Source organism: Macaca mulatta, chromosome 3 (assembly GCF_049350105.2).
Source record: "Macaca mulatta isolate MMU2019108-1 chromosome 3, T2T-MMU8v2.0, whole genome shotgun sequence".
NCBI lineage: Eukaryota > Metazoa > Chordata > Mammalia > Primates > Cercopithecidae > Macaca > Macaca mulatta.
This window is the reverse complement of record NC_133408.1, coordinates 115980984-116002049: the sequence shown is the minus strand read 5'-3', so window position 1 is coordinate 116002049 and position 21066 is coordinate 115980984. Positions and strand designations below refer to the sequence as shown.

General features: G+C 33.1%; 1 protein-coding gene across 1 annotated transcript in view; it reads right to left on the bottom strand.

Annotated features, from left to right (window-relative positions):
- VWDE (von Willebrand factor D and EGF domains) overlaps positions 1 to 21066 on the bottom strand; it is a 73058-nt gene that overhangs the window by 36502 nt on the left and 15490 nt on the right. The window contains exons 2-9 of the mRNA XM_077998181.1: positions 12187 to 12523; positions 11220 to 11309; positions 9519 to 9663; positions 6763 to 6980; positions 6447 to 6520; positions 4760 to 5030; positions 2057 to 2265; positions 948 to 1912 (exon numbers count right to left, since the gene is read on the bottom strand). Of these exons, the coding sequence (XP_077854307.1) occupies positions 948 to 1912; positions 2057 to 2265; positions 4760 to 5030; positions 6447 to 6520; positions 6763 to 6980; positions 9519 to 9663; positions 11220 to 11309; positions 12187 to 12523 (2309 nt within the window). The remainder of the gene's footprint in view (positions 1 to 947; positions 1913 to 2056; positions 2266 to 4759; positions 5031 to 6446; positions 6521 to 6762; positions 6981 to 9518; positions 9664 to 11219; positions 11310 to 12186; positions 12524 to 21066) is intronic.

Genomic DNA, 21066 nt, shown 5'->3' with positions numbered 1-21066 from the left:
ATGGAGAGCCATTTGGGCTATATAAACACAGGAGCAATATGATCTCACTCACATTTCAGTGGGGTCACTTTAGTTGCTGCTGTACAGAAAATTAGTTTTGAGAGAATCCATGATAATCCGAGGAGGAAATAATGGTGGCTTGGACTATGGTTGTAGCAGGGAAAGGAATGAAATGCTTTGAAGCTGGAGCTGGATTTGCTGCTAATGAATTAAACCTGAGGCATGAAGGAAAAGGACAGGCAAAAATGCCTGCAAGTTTTTAATGTGAGCAAATAGGAATGACGTTTGCATTTATTAAGAAGGAAAAGGCCGTAGGTGGAAAAGAGCAAGATGGTAATAATGGGAGGGAAATCAGGAGTTACTGGTTTACTTATTAAAGGAAACAAAACTTTGTCTAAAATACTAGTTTTTTTAGTTTCTTTGTCTAAAATATTAAGACAAAATAGTTTGTACTGTATAGATAGATGCGTTAGAGAAAAAAATAGTTTTAAGCAAATTAGTATAATTAGCAAAACAATATAAACACAGTGCTTTAAAAATACTAAATCTGAGTTCTGGGAAAATAATGATTCTCTATAAGGTAGAGGGCCCACTTGTGTGTAAAGGCCCTGAGGTTAAATGAACTTGGCATTTTCAAGGGACAGCTTAGACACCAAAGGGGCTGGAGTGGAACGACAGGGTGACAGTAGTAGGGAATGAGTTTAGAGAGACACTGAGTGCCAGATCACACTGTGCTTTCTAGGCTGTTATAAGTTACTTTGGCTTTTACTCCAAATAAGATGAGATGCTGTTAGAAAATTAGTAGTGTATTAATTAATATGATTTGGAGGTTTTCTCTATAAAATCTGAATAAACACTGTTAGGATACTGAGGGTGAAATAAAGATCAAATACATTTTTATAATGAAATATCATATGCAGTATCAAACTTTGAGAGTATTTACTTACCATAGGAATCACTGCAATCATAGGAAGTAAAGCTTGGGGAACATGCACACCCCCATTCCATACACTGCCCATTGCCGCTGCATAAATTGGGACATTTTAATACTAAGAGAATGTCTTCAATTGACGTTCCATACTCTTCTGTGTTATATTTCCCCTCCTCCACAATCCTCCTTTCACATTCATTTTCTAAAAGGGCCACACCTGCTTCTGCCCAGCTAAGATCATCTTTTAACAGAACATCCTTCACACACATATCTATAACACTGTCTATTCTCTTGCCGAGAAAAGCAAGACAGAGCCTTCCTATGCTGGAGTTGGCTAGAGTCTGCTGACAGACTGTCAAGGTGCTGTACTCGGTGAGGCCAGAGGGTGTGGGCCAAGAGGGGACAAACTCTTGCTGTACATCCTCAGTGTGGTCCTCTGGGAAAAAATAAGTAAGTTCCTCCAGATCCGTTTGGCTGAGACTCGGGAAAGCAAACAAAGGAAGGAACTCATAAAAGTTTTGCCGTTTCCGTCTGTTTTGTCGATTGTACCTCATTTCTTGGCTGGGGCTTTCCTGGCCTTGTGTATATTTCTTAGTGTCCAGATATTTTAGTGCATCTTCTTTCTCATTTCCAGGATGTTTTTGTACATTTAAGCCTAGTTTAGTCAGGTTTATGTGGTTGTTTTCTTGTGGAAAGAAATTTAGATTATATTCTTCTTGAGATGTATGCTTGTTTATCTCTCTGACAAGAGTGCCTGAATTAATATATTCAGAAGTGACATCTAGTTCTGGTATCAAAGAAGGTAAGCTGACATGACTGAGGTCTTTGCAACCCGAGACAATTTCTGATTGAGAAACACTGCCCAGATCATTGGAAGACGGATACGCTGCAGTGTCCACTGAACAGCTACAATAGGATGGCTTTCCAGGTGACGTCAAAGAAATTGGCAGTGTGTCAAACATGCTTTTTCCTGGTAAAATCCTTCCAGATGGAAAATAGGAAAGAATAGTAATTTCTACATAGACATTTTTTCCTAATATGTGTTGCAAAAAAGCAGAATGTTGAGCCACCACCCGTTTTAAGTCTAATATTAATACAATCGCAAGTGGAAAAATAGTGTCTTACCTCCATTCATTAATAAAAGCAACATAATTGTTAAAATTTTGATCAATTTGGATCCCATTTTTGTCATGGAAATCATTCTCTGGATTTTCATCAAAGGTTCCACAAAGTCCCAGAGTGTTTCTGTAATCTACACCAGGGGCTCTGATCGTTAGACTCATGCCCCATTCACCAACATCAGCACGGATGAAAGCCCCAGAAGCAAACCAGATCTGAAAAACAGAAATAAACAATACAGAAATAAAAGATATTGAGCAATATTCAATCCGGATTAAGAAAAATCTATTATTTAAAAAGTAAGAAATAGTTATTCCCTCAATATAAAAAGAGAATAAAATACTGATTTTCTTGACTACAACTTTCCTCTTAACATTCTAAGCCAAAATAGGAGTTTTTGCATATTGCTGACCTGAAATTTGAGGACCATACTGATCTTTTTATTGAAATATATTGCTTGCAACTTCTTTCTTTAAATAATTTAAACTAAAATGAGATAATTTATATAATTAATACATTACAGATATTGAGGAAGATGTTTACCAAGTAATGTTTCTGATAATAATTATTTAATACAGAATTAGATTGACAAGTAATTAATTTACACAGATGAATATAATTTTAGAGGACTACATGTTCCTACAGCTAATTAGCATTCTCTAGCTGCCAGTAGACAAACAGAATCAGAAGCTAAATTATAACTAGAAGGTAGCTTGAAGTTGGCAATCTGAGCAAGGAGAGTTTGCTGAATGACCCTAGTAGCCTGTGAAATCTAACTGTGAACCACCTCTCCCATCACAGGAATATCACCTCTTCCAGACTGGCCACTTTGATGTACTGTATACGTGGAGAAGCTCTCTCTTCTAAAATCACTGAAGATACACCACTGTGTTTGCTCTTCTGGTTGTTTTTCCTCTTTTAATTTTCTTAAAATTTAAAAATAGCTCTTTTTTCTCTTTTTACAAAAATGGTCTGTGCTAGTTACATTAAATTATTTAAAAAACAAACAAATTTTACATTCCAAACCAACTTAAGGTAGCTAAAATTAAGATTTTGATGCAAATTCTTCAAAAGCCTCTTTTATGGCCGGGCGCAGTGGCTCACGCCTGTAATCCCTGCACTTTGGGAGGCCGAGGCGGGCGGATCACGAGGTCAGTAGATCGAGACCATCCTGGCTAACACGGTGAAACCCCGTCTCTACTAAAATACAAAAAATTAGCCGGGCGCGGTGGCGGGCGCCTGTAGTCCCAGCTACTCGGGAGGCTGAGGCAGGAGAATGGCGCGAACCCGGGAGGCGGAGCTTGCAGTGAGCTGAGATCCGGCCACTGCACTCCAGCCTGGGCGACAGAGTGAAGACTCCGCCTCAAAAAAAAAAAAAAAAAAAAAAAAAAAAAAAAAAAAAAAAAAAAGCCTCTTTTATATTTTGGGCATATCTTTGCCTGTCAATAAACCCACTCACCTACTCCATCATTTTCATGACTACAAAGTGTTCTACTATATGACATCACTATATTTAGAGTTTTAGTTAAACCTGTTTATTGATCACTACTTAACCATAACTTTTTCCTCTTATAAGGAAAGATACAATAAACATCACTGGGGGTATGCACATCCTCAACTATTATTTTACAATAAATTTCCAGGAGTAAAATTTCTTGGCAAAATAGCACACATAGGTGCAGGTTATATATGATATATCTGTTCCCTGGAAAGACTGTTACTAAATGTACTATCTCTACTCTTCTTGATATTGTATGAGAGATGTTCAATCTTTATTTATTTATTCATCTATTTGACTACTAATAAGGTTAAATTTTTCGTATTTTTATTGGTTTTTGTACTTTTGAACATATCAGTTTTATTTCTTTTGTGAAAAGTTTTTTATATTATTTGCTCATTTTAATCAGAATGCTGATTATACATTAGTGATGCATGAGTTTTTTCTATCTGACCTATGTTTTATATGTAGCAAATATTTTCCCAATTTTTGATTTGCATTTTGGTTTTCAGTGATGGAATTCAAATACATAATGTATTTTCAAAAATGATTTTTCACTTCAGTAAATATTATACAAAGATAAACTTAAATTTTTAATGCTTTTATTTAAATTTAAATTTCACTGACTTGGAATTACTTGTTTGAAAGATGAGTGGAAGGTGGCTATGACCTGAAAATACAAATAGTTTACTCACAGATATGAAGTATAATCTTTAAAAAAGTATTAGCTTGCCAGGAGTAAAGGAAAAAGAATTAAAAATATTAGTGAATATATAAGCTTAGGTTTGTTTCCTGACTTCATGTTCTATTACACTTATCTACCAGCCCATTCCTTAGGTAGTACCACACAATATTCATTTCAAAAACTGGTTAATTATTCCTAAATATTCATTCTTAATTATGTCTGTCATCTCTGTCTAATATACTACTTATTACACATTGTCAAAAATAATTTTATTAAATAATCCACCAAGTTGTCATACTAAAATCTTAAATATGGCAGTTTAAATTTTACATGGTTTTAACTATGTTGTGTGTATTTGTGTGTGGTAAGTGAAAAAAAAAGTATTCCCTCTAAGATGATGGTTAATATAAATGCTATTTTGTTAAACAAACTAATGTTGAAAAATGATAGCTCCTAATTTAATAGAGATGTTTATCTGAAAGGAGAGAAAGGAAAAATACTTTTAATGTTAAAGAATCATACATACTGTGACTTTTCTTCCTAAGTAAGATTCACTTATCTTGATATTCCTGGTTACATCTTGGCTTTTTACAAATAAATATGGCTGTGATTCACGTAGCTGACCACTGCACATATCAAAAGTGACTATATCACCTCCTTCATGGGCAACAAACCCACAATTACATGACACTGGATAGTGAAGACTTCCGCAGTCCCACTGACGTACATGGACTTCAAAATCACGTGACATACTCTTATAAAGCACAAATGTTCCAGTCTTGAAATTATCATATACCCTATCATTAACAAAAGGCAATTGCATTAAAAAATCGTGTAAAATATCACAGTAGTATGTTATTGATTTGCAATAGCTTTATGTATCATGAGCATTTTGTTGTGTGCACTGAAGGAAACAAAGTAGCTGTAAACGCCTCAATCTCTCCCACTACTCCTTTCTTCCCTTTCACCACTCCAGTCAAGCTGCTGTCCTTGAGCAGGGCAGGCTGGCTCAATGGTCTTCTCGCCATATATGTACCCACGTGACTATCTCCCTTATCTTTGAGTACTTGTTAAATGTCACCCTCACCAAATGGTTTTTCATAACTACTCTATTGTAATATAAATTGCAACCCCTCTTTTCAGCCTTCCCTTTCCACCCAATTTAGTTTTCTTCACAGCAAGTATCTTCCTCAGACACACTTTGTATTTTACTTATTAAATGTGTTTCTATCTCTCTTCACCTTTGCAAAGGCCAGCTCCATGAGGATAGAGAATGTTCGTTTTGTTCAATACTCCCAGTCCTTAGAACTTGGCTTTTCACCTACTTGTTGCATAATTAATCTTGTTGAATTGTCAGAATAAATTCATCACTACTACGCTTTCTTGAAGTTTTTCCACTAAAATGTCTAAGCCTTTACTTATAGCCATAAAGGATTCTTGCCTATGAGATCAGTTCCTTCAGGTTCTTAACACCTGTTGACACCATTGGAGTACAATTTTTTTATAAAACAGTTTCCACATATTGAACAATTTTACTGACAATGATCATATTACACTTTTTTAGGCAAACCACATCTTGAAAAAAATGTTGATGCAACACTAAGACATTCTTATCATTTTCCTTACAGACATCTCAGAATTATGAATCTCCCAGAAGAATATAACTGAGTTTAAATCTTTCTATGCAGATATTAATAACAAAATAGTTTAGATTACTTTTTATTCTTTTTCCCATTTTACTTTAAATTCCAGAGGCAAATATCCAGGTATCTATAATAGTTATAGTAGTTTTTTTTCGTGAATATTCTTGTCAAGGCTTAGGAGTAATTAGTTTTAAAAATAATTCTAATATGTTTAATCATTTTGCCTAAACTTAAACATTGTTTTAATATCATATGGAAATGTTCTAAACATCTTTAGAGCAAATAATTTAATCATTAAAAATTTAAAAAGCGTCTAGCAAAAAAGATTCTCTGCGTTTGTAATAATATTTACAAGTTCAGCCTTGCAAATAATGGATATTTTTTACTAAGAATTAGATTTTAAGGCAAAAAAATCTACATAAACTAGTATTTTGAAACAAGTCAGTAATGCCTTTCTGTCTAATTTCAGTGACTAGAACTAAAAAATTATAAAACAATATGCTGTTTAAAATAAAACAACAAAATCAAAGCAAACAAAACTACTAAAAGAAGAAACTTTCAGGAAATTACCTGCCATCAAATGTAATTATATGTGGGTCAGTAAATGAATAGCAGTAAGCAGTTGGGACATCCTTTACTTTGATCTTAAAAGCAAAGATATTTTTGGTAAATATTATCATTAATTATACTTAGTGATACATAAAAAATTGCTTAGCAATCTCAACAAATTTTTAAGTATTGTTTTTATCAAAATTATTAAAATTGAATCATTTAAAAACTAATTTACCAAAAAATGTTTTACATAAAAAGTTTATGAGACATAATGATAAAATGCACATTTCTTCTTAAAGCTTCAATTACAATAATAGTTTTGTAATTTGTAAACCTGAATGCTGTCTGGAATGTAGTTGTTCCACAGGAAATCCTCATTAACTATTGGTTGCACTACAATGTTTGTAACTCTATCTCCATCTCGAGAAAAATCTGTGACAGCAGTGTAGTACACAAAAGTGTGGCTACAGGTTCCATTAGCACAGGAAGATGTCTGGTGAAGGTCCACATGACAGGAAGACAGTGCCAAATTTAAGCCTAGGTGCTCTCTACCTATATAATGAAAAAATAGGTTTAAAAATTTCCAAGAGAATATACTAACCAAAGCATGTAATAAATTAATTAACATGAAGCACTGAATTGAAAGATTATTCTCAAATTATTTTCTCTTTCTTAAAGCATATACCAAATTTTGTCTAAATTAAGTCAAAGCTATTGAACCTACCTGATTTTTACAAAGAATTAATCAACTATAATGTATACATATGTACACATAAATACATATTACGATTTTCAATTAGGTTATAAACCTGTATGCAACTGAAGGAAATTCGAAAAGAATAAATAACATTTATTCTTTTACATATTACATATATTACAATATTATATATACTAATATGATTTTTTCTGTCTAAGATTTGCACCTTGGGCCCAGATACTTCTGCAATATTTCTTAGCATATGTGTTCATGTTCCATCCATTGTTGAATAGTAGCAATGGCTTTTAATTATTGATAAAGGGCTTATCATCTCAAAAAATAGAAAAATCAAAACAAATGAAGATGATCTCATAATGATAACAAGCTGTCTTCTTTCACCTCCCAAATGTCCCAATATATTCACAAGCTTGAGATGCTCCCTCACTTCGATAATAAAGAATAAAAGATAATTTGGAAAGGAAATTGTAGCAAAAAAAGAGAAAAGAACTGCAGGAATTTGTATAACTAAACAAAAAGAACAGATTTGCCCCCAAAATTGGCCAAAGAGGAATTATACTATCATATCCAATTAATGATTCCAAAGTCCTCCTAAGAATCAAAAAGGAAAAAAGTTGTTAAAAAATGTTCTATCTTCTTTTCTTCCATACAGATTTTTAAGGTATGAAATATGTTAATCAGATATAAGCACACTGAACTATTTTTTAGAAATATATACTTTCCCCATGCACATACAAAATAACAGAAACATTCAAACTCTTAACCAACTCTCTAAGGTGAATACAGAATATTTCTAGCTTAGATATAGCCCATAACATCAATTCCCCAAGTCAACACATGAGGGGTTGTTCTCTTTAAGCCTGTGAATAGCAGCATAGTCTGTTTAGAAATACACTCAGACACCAACTGGTTCCCTGTTAAAGTAAAGATTTAATGCTACTGTACTTAAAGAGGACAAAATGAGGAGTATCCAGAATGAAATCCAGAATTTTTTCTTCAGAAAACAAAAGCCATTTTTAATTCTCAGAGAAAAAGAACAGGCACGCAAACTTCTAAAATGTAGAAATATTTTTAGGCTATTATTATATTATTTTAGCAATGCATGCCTTGTTGAAAGAATTGAAAGCATGAAAATATATTTTAAAGTACACCTGTAACTGAAGGAAATCTTTGACTGACATGATTTTGGAAAACATCAATTAACATCATCCTCTTTCTGTTCTCTCCATAAACTGTAGTAATATTTGCATAATATGCTTTGCAGAGCTAACTTGAAGTAGAATTGTGTCAAATAGTCCAAGAGAGAGGGTATAATTTAATATGTCTGGGCTGTAATTAAAAATATAGTGTTGCTCGTGGTGCTTCTGAAACCTGAGTGAGTAGGTGGGTATTATCTGAGCCTGTTTACTGTCAACAATCCTAAGATGACCTCTCTTAATTCCTCTATCTCTTTAGCCATCTCTTTTCTTGAGTGCATCATTCCAAATGATTCTCTCTCTCTCTCCTGGCTTTTTTTAATCCTCTTGTTTCTCTGATTTAATTATTTATAATATAGACATGAAGGTCTATAGATACCTTGTGTTTGGTATATTTACTAAAGACAATGTATGTTCTATGGTGAAAATGTATGTGGTATACCGATGAAATTGTAATGTCTCTTAAAGGTTACATTTTAATTTATGTATCTGCAACTTGCTTTGATCTCTACATCAGAGGCTCAGTGGGAAAAAGAACATAGTCAAGCCAATCACGGCTATGCATGGTTTGTCCTCACATATTCTATCTTGTTATGTGGGAGGATTTCCTCACTCTACCCGTCGACACATATGTGGCCATGTATCACAGCATCCATACAATTAGTAATTGAAATAGAAGAATTTTAAGACATGATATCCCAAACATAAATGTACATTAGGGAGAGAAGCTTGAAGGATGCATTATGAGATCTATATTTCATAAGCTTGAACTTTTAATGTAACTTATCAAATGTCCCTCATTGGGGATTATTTGAAAAATCTTAAAGAGCAGTTTTCCCTCGATTTCTGTAAACTAAGCAAAGAGAAGAATAAACAGGAGACTGAGAAAAAAATAGGAGAAAAAAGAGGAGTGAGAGGAGAAAGATGATAATGAAGAGGAAATTATTCGCAATTCTTTTTTTTTTTTTTAAATGTATGCTTTCAGCCAAGAAGAAGAAATGCGAATTGCTTTGCCAATCATCAATTTGGCCCAGTATTAGTAATATGATTGGGCTACAATTTGAGGTCAACATGCAACATGATTTATTATATGAGTACACTCCAGTGACTTTTCCTACAGGAAAAAAAGCATTATTGTTTGCAATCTAATAATAAGATTAAATAAAGTTAGTATATTACCTTGATCAATAGTTTGCAGTTTTAATGAGATTTTGCATTCTTGATCAAGCTCACTAAATTCAGAACAAATAATAGGAATTGTGCTTTCTATCCTCAGGTAGTATTCTTTCCCATCCTCTGATATAGTGCTCAATTCAGGCTGTAGCTGGTATGAGAAAATATGTAGAAAAATTATGTTAAAATATAATTTATTTCTAAGGCACAATTTTGAAAGGGCATTTTTCTCAACAGCACATATTTTGCTAAATGAGCTGGTAATAACTTAAGCCCTACAATGTTTTAACTAAGCAAGACCATTAAAATCAAACCTACGAAAATACAAGCAGCACGCACAGGAGTACATGGAGCTGCTGCACTACTCTGAGTTTGACTCACTTTGGTTCCCCAACACATTTGGCAAATCGTATCCAAGCCTGCTTCAATGATTCTGGTTCTGTGGTGAACACTGGAAAGTGAAGATGAAAGAAATATTTCTGTTTTCTTCCCTTTTATTGCTAATGTTTACTGACACACCAACAGAAGACTCTGTTTTTCCTTAAGGATTAATACTCACTATCTCAATTAGAAACTTAAGTACTTTTAATACATAAATCAAATTATTGTTGTCACTTGAAATATCTCAACACTTAGCCTATTTCTCAGCATCTGATTTCCAGAGTTGGACTTCCTGAGAACTGCTGCAACCCAGGATTGGCCCTATTCTCATTCACAGGCCAATTCTTTTTTGAGGCAGGAATATTTTCGTGCCGTCTCGAGTCTTGGCTAGCTCTCAAAACAGATGTTTCTTAGTACTGAATATTCTCCCTGTTAGCCTAATCAGAAACGGTACAACGGTGGGGGTGCTGACCTTTGGCCCCTGTCACTGTCTGCTGAATGCTAACCAATGTAAACTAAAATGTTCCTGTATTCCCAAGGCTTGACCTCTGCTTCCCCTCACACTGTAGTTATGCAATTCTGACAATGTCCACTCTTCTCACTTCTTTTCCTGGTTCCTACTGTGTGTACATGGACTTTATTCATAAACAGGGTTTATCCTCGTCCTAAGTCCAATTGTCACAATTTTATCATTTATCTCATCTTGTCGTTGAACTAGAAATGAATCTAGGTCAAACTTGAGTCCTGTGTGTGAGACCTTCCAGGTTCACAGTGCTTGCCTGCCTTTTGATATTGCCCCCACATCTTCCACTGCTTATTAATTCCCTGTCACCTCTGCTCATCTGTTAGAATAGCTCTTCAGTTCTTGGGTCTGGTGCTACCAGCAACAACCAAATCTCCTTCTCTGTTTAGTTAGCTCAATCTTTGCAGTCCATAAAACTCATAGCTCTGGGTCAGTTCTACTCCAGTCAGAGACTCTGCTACTTGGCCTGGGATCTGTCTTCCAAAATGCATGATAACTAAATATCACTAGGCTAACTTTAGTTACGTGATGGAATGAATTAGAAGACCAGACCTTTTGCTTTACTCTAATTTGAGATATTTCTTTAAAAATTGAAAGTACATCTCAACTTTAGTTAACAGGACCCCTCAAACTTTGTTGTCCATTAGAATTATTCGGGCTTTTCTTCAAATACAGGGACTCATGGGTCTCAATATTCTGATTCAGTCTGTGATGAGGTACAGAAACCAGCACGGACAGATTACAGTTTGGGAAACATAGTTCCAGAGGAATAATCTTTCTGATGCATCCCCACTGCTACGTACCTTAATGCCTGCAAAAAATTCTTGGCTTTCTATGGCTATACTTTGTACATGTGGATTCTCCAAGAAAAAGACAGAAGCGCTACAGAATATCTAGGGATATAATGAAAAAATAATCACTTAGCAATTCAATTTTGGAGAAAACATGTGTAAATTATCATTTTTAAAATCCTAATTTTAATTCTTCATAGATAGTATATAGAGGTAATAAAAGAATTAAATAATTTAAAAGCTTACTTGATATTTGAGAAAAATCCCATCATTACAAAATATTACTTATTCAAACCTCAACAAAAAGTATAGCAGGCTTTTTATTTAGGATGTTTTAAAAAGTACTTAAGGGCGGGCACAGTGGCTCATGCCTGTAATCCCAGCACTTTGGGAGACCGAGGAGTGCAGATCATGAGGTCAAGAGATCAAGACCATCTGACCAACATAATGAAACCTCATCTCTACTAAAAATACAAAAATTAGCCGGGCATTGTGGCACACGCCTGTAGTCCCAGCTACTCAGGAGGCTGAGGCAGGAGAATCGCTTGAACCTGGGAGGCAGAGGTTGCAGTGAATCAAGATCACGCCACTGCACTCCAGTCTGGTGACAGAGCGAGACTCCATCTCAATAAAAAAGAAAAGTACTTAAAAAGTGATATTATCATTTAAAAAATTAAAACTTTTTTTCTAGAATAAATGTATATAATTTTAAAACCTGAGAGAGACATATATGTATAAGGATTAATCAATAATAATCAGCAAATTACTAAAATGATATATTCATATACAGTCACTAAGATCACTGACTCATCCAGTTGACACTAGAATTAGCACAACTGCAAGGAAAACAAACAAACAAAAAAAATGTTAGTGCTTTATACTCTGGGGACAAAATCTATTTTTAGGATATGATGTTTAAAAATTGTGTTTGAAAATCAGTATATTTATGAAAATAAAATCCAACTGTTTTTTAACATACCCTGTCTCCAAGTCTGAGATTTATGCCATCAAGTTCTAAAAGAGAGCGTGCCTGAACTGTGGTCTCTTGTTTCAGCTCCTCTTTGACTTCTTGAGAAGAAAGCCTAGACCAAGCTATGTGAAATCCCACGGAGTTGTTTGTAGGGGGAACATCAAAAGAACACCTACAGAAAAGCCTGGACTCAATCAACTCCACCAGAACCTCTGGCCTTCCTGCAGGTGGAGGTGGCAATGAGACAGTCAGCTGACCTGGGGAGAAAATGCATAACTTGTAACTGGGAATCTTAGACAATGGAGATTGGCTTATGGAAAAAGCACTCAAAGACTGTAACTCTGGGCTTTATCTTAAGAAAAAGCAAACTAAATTTAGAAAAATGATTATTTCTAACAATCAACAAAGTAATACATTCATATTCTGACCCATAATCACACAAATATTGATAGGCAAGCAACTTAGGAGCTCAAGCTTATATTAATGCAGGCTGAATATCTGCCTTTGAAAAGTCAAGCTCTTGAAAAGAAATTTGTGTTATTTGAAGCAATTATCTTTTCTAAAAGATAGAACAAACAAAATTAAGGTTCAGTACATTATAATTCCTTGTTATAATGAGAAATAGTCACAAGAATGTACAATAAAATGACTTTCTCTTTTATAGTTTTCTCTTATAACTCAACTCATCATTACTCTGGGCTGAAAGAGTTGTTCATTGCAGAGGTGATTATACTATCTTAGTGAAATATCTTAATCCTTTCATTTTTCTGAGGTTAAAGAAATTTGAAGTTTCCTCTAGGAACTCACAGGAAGATTTTATATAGTTTTCAACTCTGGGCATTTGCAAAATCAAATCTGCGGATCTGAAAGTTTTCTGGATACGTTTTTTGTTTAGTTTTGTTCTGTTTTAGAAAGGAGAAAAATATCTGAGTGGTAAATTTGTAAAAGAAGATTTTAAAATGTTCTAAAATGTATAATTTTTCTATTTTATAAATATGCTAATTTTAGGACAATCACAAAATAATCTTTCAGCCTTGCCATGTAGATTTTGGAAAATTCTGGAAAGACCTTAAAATCTTTTCTGTGGAGAAAATGTACTTTTAGATATTTTACAGTGTTATTTTGTTATAGTCCCATTGACAAATGAATTATTTTCAAATTTATCTAGTAAATGAATATTTTACTAAACATTTTAAACATTAGACCAAAGCAGTATATTCAAACTTGAAGGAAATAATAAATTATTTTTGAAAATATATTTGATCTTTAAATATCTTATAGCTAAGTAAAAAGTTATCCTTAAATATACTAGGAAAAGGACATTTATTTTAAAACAGGGAAAAGCTATGTATGGAAATGATTATTAAGAATAAGAGAAGACAAATGACTGAAAAAAATAATTCATGACAATTAAAATGTTTGAATCAACACTTTAAATAGAGAACTATCTGGGCAGATTGATCATTGCTTTCAACAGCATATATCAAAGAAAACTTGTTATATTTAAAGGAAAAGGTTTAGAAACAACAAATAAATTATTTCTGCTTAGAAAATAAAAATTAGTATTCCTTTGTCAATTCTAATATTAGTATGTATTAAATATATTAATACATTTTCCATTTTATCATGAAGCTTTATCTATTGACTTTCGACTCAATACTTTTATTTAGTGTTACTTCCTCAAACTGTGTACAATTTATATAGCAGAGTTTTTTTAATTAATTGCATAAATGTTCTAAAGAGCATAAGTAGGTGAAATTTATTATTTATTCAAGAGGAAAATGTGATTTTGCTATAATACATATATTTTGTAAAGAGAATTTACATCTATTATGCAGAGTAGTCAAATAATTACATTTTATATTTAATGCTGCTATTATGAATACTGTTTTATTACTTTATGAAATCAAATCACAGGGCTTAATTAAACTGACCTACACATATGATGATAGGTTGTCAAAATATACAGAAAAAAGGGGCTAGAAAAACCATTTGGAATAGGGCATGAAATAGAGCATAAAAAATCAATTCAGAGTGATAAATTTTGAGGATTATTATAAAACTTTTTAAAATACCAAGCATAATAATTTCTAGGCCTGATATTTGAACATCATATGATCTATCCTGATTTATTTTATGTATTTATGGCTTGTTCCACCATAATACACCTCTGTTAATTAAATTAATTATATATCAACAGTCTCTCATGCATTTCAAATATCATATTTAGCTAACAGAAAATATGATAAGGCTAATAATCCCATAAAAGGTTAATATTTCAATAAATAATTTTAATTTCTGCTCATAATATAGGTAGATGACATACATTTTATCACTTAGATAATGTACTTAATTTATTTTAAGGCATATTATAGTAAGAGGATTTCTTAATACTTGAAAAACCTTTAAAACATTTAAAAAATAGAAAATAAAAGATATATATTGAAAGGAAGAGAAAAATTTTGATCACTATTAACATCATTGATGTTTATCTTTCAAGATTTATTTGACACAAATACAATCGTTCCCTGAAAAAAAAAAAAGGTACTGTTGTATTGTATAATGTACTTCTATATTTTAATGGTGTTTACAAAATATTTTGTCAGTGTTTATGTATCAGAAATATTGAATCAATCAGCCAATCAGCAGTTACTGGATGTTTGCAGGTTTTTTAAAACATTATTAGACAAATTCTGTTACAAATATTGTGCTCGCACACTTCCCTAAATAGTTCTCTAAGACATATTTTTGAAAGTAGAATTATTAGGTACAAACACATATGGAGTTTTAAGAATGTTGATATGAACTGCCAAATTTTCTTATGAAAGATTCTACTAATACACACACATTTGTCTAACTCTCTGTACCTCTGCCAACTCGAGGACTACTTCTTAAAGGCACAATAAAGTTATTTTTATTTTTGATAACTACCAGACTTTGGTTATGTCAAATATCAGTATAATTCAACATCCAAAGCTGCAGAATATAATTATCTGTTGAAATAGTCTAGTTTCTAAAAACATTATTAAAAAGCAAAATATAATACTTACGAACACAATCACCTCCTATTTTAGTTTCATCAGAGCCACATGGGTGTAATTGTGCATCAGAAATAGCTGCCAAAGGTTAAGGTTTGTATAATTATTCAGCTGGGCATGAAGATATAAATCTACATATATCCAAGATGACAATTTATTGGAGGATGTTTCAATACAGACTAAGATTTTCGTAATTTTCTCTTATTTCATAACATATTTTTTCCTTTTAAGGGTGAGATCAAATGGAAAGATAAGGAATCATATCTCAAAACAATCAAAGCTTTAATATCTTATTTTCTAAGTTGAATCTGCATTTTTAAATAATGAAACACTGACAATATCAAATGCTGGCGAAGATGTGGAGCAGCATGTACTGGTGAGAATGCAAAATGGTACAGCTATTTTGGAGAACAGTTTAGTAGTTTCTTACAAAACTAAACGTATTTTTACCACACGCCACAGAAATCATGCTCCTCTATGTTTACCCAAAGGAGCTGAAAACTTATTTCCATACAAAAACCTGCATATGGAAGTTTATAGCAACTTTATTCATAATTGCCCAAACTTGGAAGCAACCATGATGTTCTTCAGTAGGTAGATGGATATGCTGTTGTACATATAGACAGCATGGACTATTATTCAGCCTTACAAAGAATTGAGCTATCAAGCCACAAAAAGACATGTAGGAAACTTAAATGAATATTAAGTGAAAGAAGCTAATCTGAAAAGGCTACCTACTAAGTGATTCCAACTATTTAAAATCCAGGAAAAGACCACACTATGGAGACAGTAAAAAGAGATGTGGTTGTCTGGGGTTGAGCAAAGGGAGGGATGAACAGGCAGAGCATAGGGAATTTTTAGGGTAGTGAAACTAGTCTGTAGGTCACTATAATAGTGGATACATGTTATGAGAAATTTGTCCAAACCCATAGAATTTTGTTTGTTTGTTTGTTTTTGTTTTTGAGACGGAGTCTCGCTCTGTCACCCAGGCTGCAGTGCAGTGGCGCCATCTCGGCTCACTGCAAGCTCTGCCTCCCGGGTTCACACCATTCTCCTGCCTCAGCCTCCCGAGTAGCTGGGACTACAGGCGCCCGCCACCACGCCTGGCTAATTTTTTTTTTTTTTTTTTTTTTTTTTTTGTATTTTTAGTAGAGACGAGGTTTCACCTTGTTAGCTAGGATGGTCTCGATCTCCTGACCTCGTGATCCACCCGCCTCGGCCTCCCAAAGTGCTGGGATTACAGGCATGAGCCACCGTGCCCAGCCCAGACCCGTAGAATTTACAACACCAAGAGTGAATCTTAATGTAAACTCTAGACTAGGTGATAATGGTGTGTCAATGTAGGTCATCAATTATAACAAATGTAGCACTCTGGTGGGGGACGTGGACAATGGGGATGGAGGACTATGCATGTGGGGGATTTACAGGGTATATATGAAATCTAAAATAATAGTGAAACACACTATAATCTCCAGAAACGTATACTACAGTTGGTTTTATGCCAGTTCCTTGGTAATTGATTCCCCTATACTTGTTTACAGGATTACACCACCAATGAGCCAAGGACAGAGGTGGTAATACTTACAACCCAATGTGCTGAATACAGTTAATTGATACAAGAGCAACTATCTAAACAAAGGTAGACTCATCAGATTGCTTCTTGAAAGAATTTAGTATTTAAACTAAAAAACAAGAAGTTGGAAGCAGAGTCAAGTTAATGACGGAGCTCTATATGAATGTCTAGACTACTATTGTTGCTAATATCTGGAAGCTGACCTATTTCTCACACTTTCTGAGACTTTCCTACATAACTCTTCTTCAGATCCAATGATATATCCTAAAACCCTTAGATGTGATTATCTTTTATGTTATTTTCAGTTGTTTTCTTGTTATGTGCAAGCCAAACAGATTTGAAATAACCTTAACTACTAGACATGTACATTTATATATAAAAGAATGCAATATTCCTATAAAACATGGGGCCAAAATACACTATTCTTGCTCAAGGACTCCCAAGAACTGTGCCCCATCTGTGTTTGGGGGGTTTATCATTTTTTCTTCTTTCTTCTATTTGCTTTTCCCAGATTTCTTTCATAGAATACAGCCAGCACCCTGGCTCAAATATTTAGTATTAGGATTAGACAATTAAGAATCTCTAGAAACATTAGCAAGGAAGAAAATAAACCATTTTGCTTAAAACCTTCTGTTTCTTCCTGATTCAACCATACACCAATAATTAAACTATAATAAAGTAGTAGTTGTCAAGAAAGGAAGCAAACAAGTGGAAATCTAGTTTCAAAGCATGTAAAATGTGCAATATTTGATATCCTGTGCACAGTAGTGGAACACTGTTGGGCTGCACAACTAACTTGGGTTAGCACAATGAACATTGTAAAGAAAAGAGATGCCTGACCTGTGTCATGAAGCAGTAAAGATTTGTAAGAGATCCAAGCAGAGGGAGGAACAAGTATAAGATATGGAGAAGAGGACAGAGCAGAAAACTGCAATGATGAGACATCAATAACGGGTTGTAGAATATCCTCGTTGAGCATGCAAGCGTCCTGAGATCAACCTAGCTTTACTAGTCACTACCTGTGATGTTGGTCAAGTGCCTGTTTTCTCTGAGCAATTCTTTTTGTCCATAGAATAGGGATATTTATTGCATGCATCCTATTCTGACACAATGGTCTCATCTACATCCTTCCAACATGCTAGAAAAACTCTTTCCTAGGGGTCTTTGCTCTTGCTTTACTCTGACATGATGGCTACGTGGCTTGTTTAACTTTGGGACTTTCCTTCTCTCTTTTTTAATAGCGTTATTGAGGTATAATTGATTGAACGTATTTAAAGTGTAATTAATGACATGTTTTGACATATGAATACACCCACTAAAATCTAACAGTAATCAAGATAACATCACCTCCAGAAGCTTCTCTGTCCTTTTCTAATCCTTCTGCCTGCCACTCCTCCACATTCGTAGACAGCAACTTATCTGCTCTGTTATACAGTTTAGATTATATTTTCAAGAACTTTATATAAATATAATTGTACACTATGGACTTTATGTCTAGAAAATTTCATTCCTCATATATGTTTGAGATTCATCTATGTTTTTGGCTTATCAATAGTTTCTTCTTTTTTTCTTACAGTGAAGCCATCCTACAAATATAGTTCTTTCCCTTTTATTGAAAAAGTAGTATTTCATTGTACAGGCTTATCATAATTTGATTATCCAGTAACCCATTGATAGATATTTGTGTTTTTTTCCCAGGTTTTTCACTATTTTGAATACAGCTGCTTTGAACATTCATGTAGAAAACCTTTTAAAAACATTTGCATTCATTACTCTTGGCAAATATATAAGAATGGAATGGCTGTGTCATATGGAAGTATATGTTTACTCTTTAAGAAACTGCCAAATTATTTCCTAATGTTTGAATGTACCATTTTACACTCCCAGTAGCACAATACAGCAATTCTGGTTGTTCCGTGGCCTTGCCATCTGTAGTATAGTCAATCTTTTTAAATTTTATATATAATATAATGGTATCTCATTGTGGATATAAATCCATTTAACTAATGACTAATGATGTTAAGCATATTTTTATGTGCCCATTTTCCATTATTATGTCTTCTTTGGAGAAGTGTCTGCTCAAATCTTATTACAAAATTGTTTTCTTATTATTGGGTTTTGAGAGTTACTCATATATTTTGGATCCAATTCTTCATCAGATATATGAATTGCAAATATTTTTTCCCAAACTATGGCTTCTCTCTTCATTTTCCTTCAGTGTCTTTCAATGAGCAGAAGAGTAGAAATTCACAATTTTGATCGAGTCCAATTTATATTTTCTAATGGATCACAATTTTAGTATTATATTTTTAAAATATTTGTCTAATCTAAGATCACAAATATTTTCACCTGAAAGTGAAAGTATTCTCTCAAGCTTTGTATTTTTAGCTTTTATAATTGAGATTTGAGTCTTTGATGATTGTGAGGTGGGTTTTTCTTTTTACTGTATTTTGATGATATGAATCAAAGTTATTTTTGCATATGAATATTCAATTTACTAAAAACACAACTCTTTTTTGTATAGAATTGGATCTATTCTTGTGTTTAAGATCAGTTTACTGTGTGTGTCGGTGTTTTCCTGGGCTCTCTATTCTTTTCCATTGACTTATTTATCTATCCTCATGCAATTACCACATTGTCTACATTATTGTAACTTTAGGGTAAGTTTGAAGTCAGATAATATAAGTTGTCCAACTGTTTTCTTTATCAAAATAGTTTTAGGTATTATAGGTTCTTCGTATTTCTATATGAGTTTTAGAATGAGTTTGTAAATTTCTACATGAAAGTTTGTTGTGATATTCGTTAGGACAATTTTGGAACTGTAGTCAATTGGAGGAGAAGTGACATCTTAATATCATGTCTTTTGATCCACAAACAAGGTTTATCTGTCCATTTTCTTAGGTTTATATAATTTTTCTCAACAAAGTTTTGTAGTTTTCACTGTAAAGGTCTTACACATCCTTTGCCATACTTATTACTGAGTGTCTTATATTTTTGGTACTATAATTGGTATTTTTAGATAAAATTTCTGATTGTTAATTGCTAGCATGAAAAAATACAAATGATTTTTAAACATTGATCTTTTTTTCATTCAACATTGCTAAACCCACTTAATAGCTCCAGTAGCTATTTTATAGATTCCATCAGGTTTGCAAAATAGGTGATCAGGTCATCTGCATTTATTATTCATGAGGGATATTGTTATATAGTTTTCTTTTAATGTCTATGTCTAGTTATAGTGTTAGAGTAATGCTGGCCCGACAGAAGTTTAGAAAAGAGTTTGTGTAAAATTGGTATTAATTCTACATTAAATGTTTGGAAAAAATCCCAACTGAAGTCATCTGGGCATGCTGTTTTCATTGTGAGATAGATTTTTAACTAGAAATATAATTTCTTTAATAGATATAGGGCCACTGAAGTTACCTGTTTACTTTTGAGTGAACATTGGTTGACTGTGTATTTTATTTTATTTTTATATAATTAGAAGTTATAAGTGCAAGTTTTGTTATATGAATATGTGTAGTCTGTATATTTTAAGAAATTTGTCTATGTCATTGGTTTTCAACTGTATTGGCATAGAGTTGTTTATAATAACTATTTTTTATTACATACAGAATCTGTGGTTGTATCACTGCTCTTATTCCTGATATTGGTAATGTCTGTCTTTTTTTTTTTCTTTTTTACTGATCGGACTGGCTAGATAATTATTCATTTTATTGAATCTCTGAAATAACCAGTTTTTTATACTATTGAATTTTCTCTGTTGTTTTTATATATTCTATTGCATTTATTTTTACTCTGTTTCCTTTCATCTGCTTACTCTCAGTCTCATTTGTGCTTCTTTTTCTAATCAGTTAATGTACAAACTAGGGTCTTTAATTTGTGACTTTTCTTGTTGTTCAATATAGACACTTAGTGGGTTTTAATTTTAATGAACTTCAATTTTTTGTGATATTCTAATTTTCTTAATTTAGGGCCCAGAATATGGTTTTTCATGGTAATATTTTCCTATGTACTTGAACATCTATGCTGCTATTTTGTGAAGTCTTTTCTGCATGTCATTTAGATCAAACTGGTTGAAAGAGTGTTATGGTCTCCTCCATTTTTGCTGTTTTAGTGTCTACATGCTTGATCAATTATTGACAGATGACGTGTTGATCTCCAGTAATAATCACAAATTTGTTTATTTCTCCTTGCAGGTCTCTCAGTTTTGTTTATGTATTTTGAATTTGTTATTAGGTGTTTCATCATTTGGAACTGTCATATTCTTTTACTGAA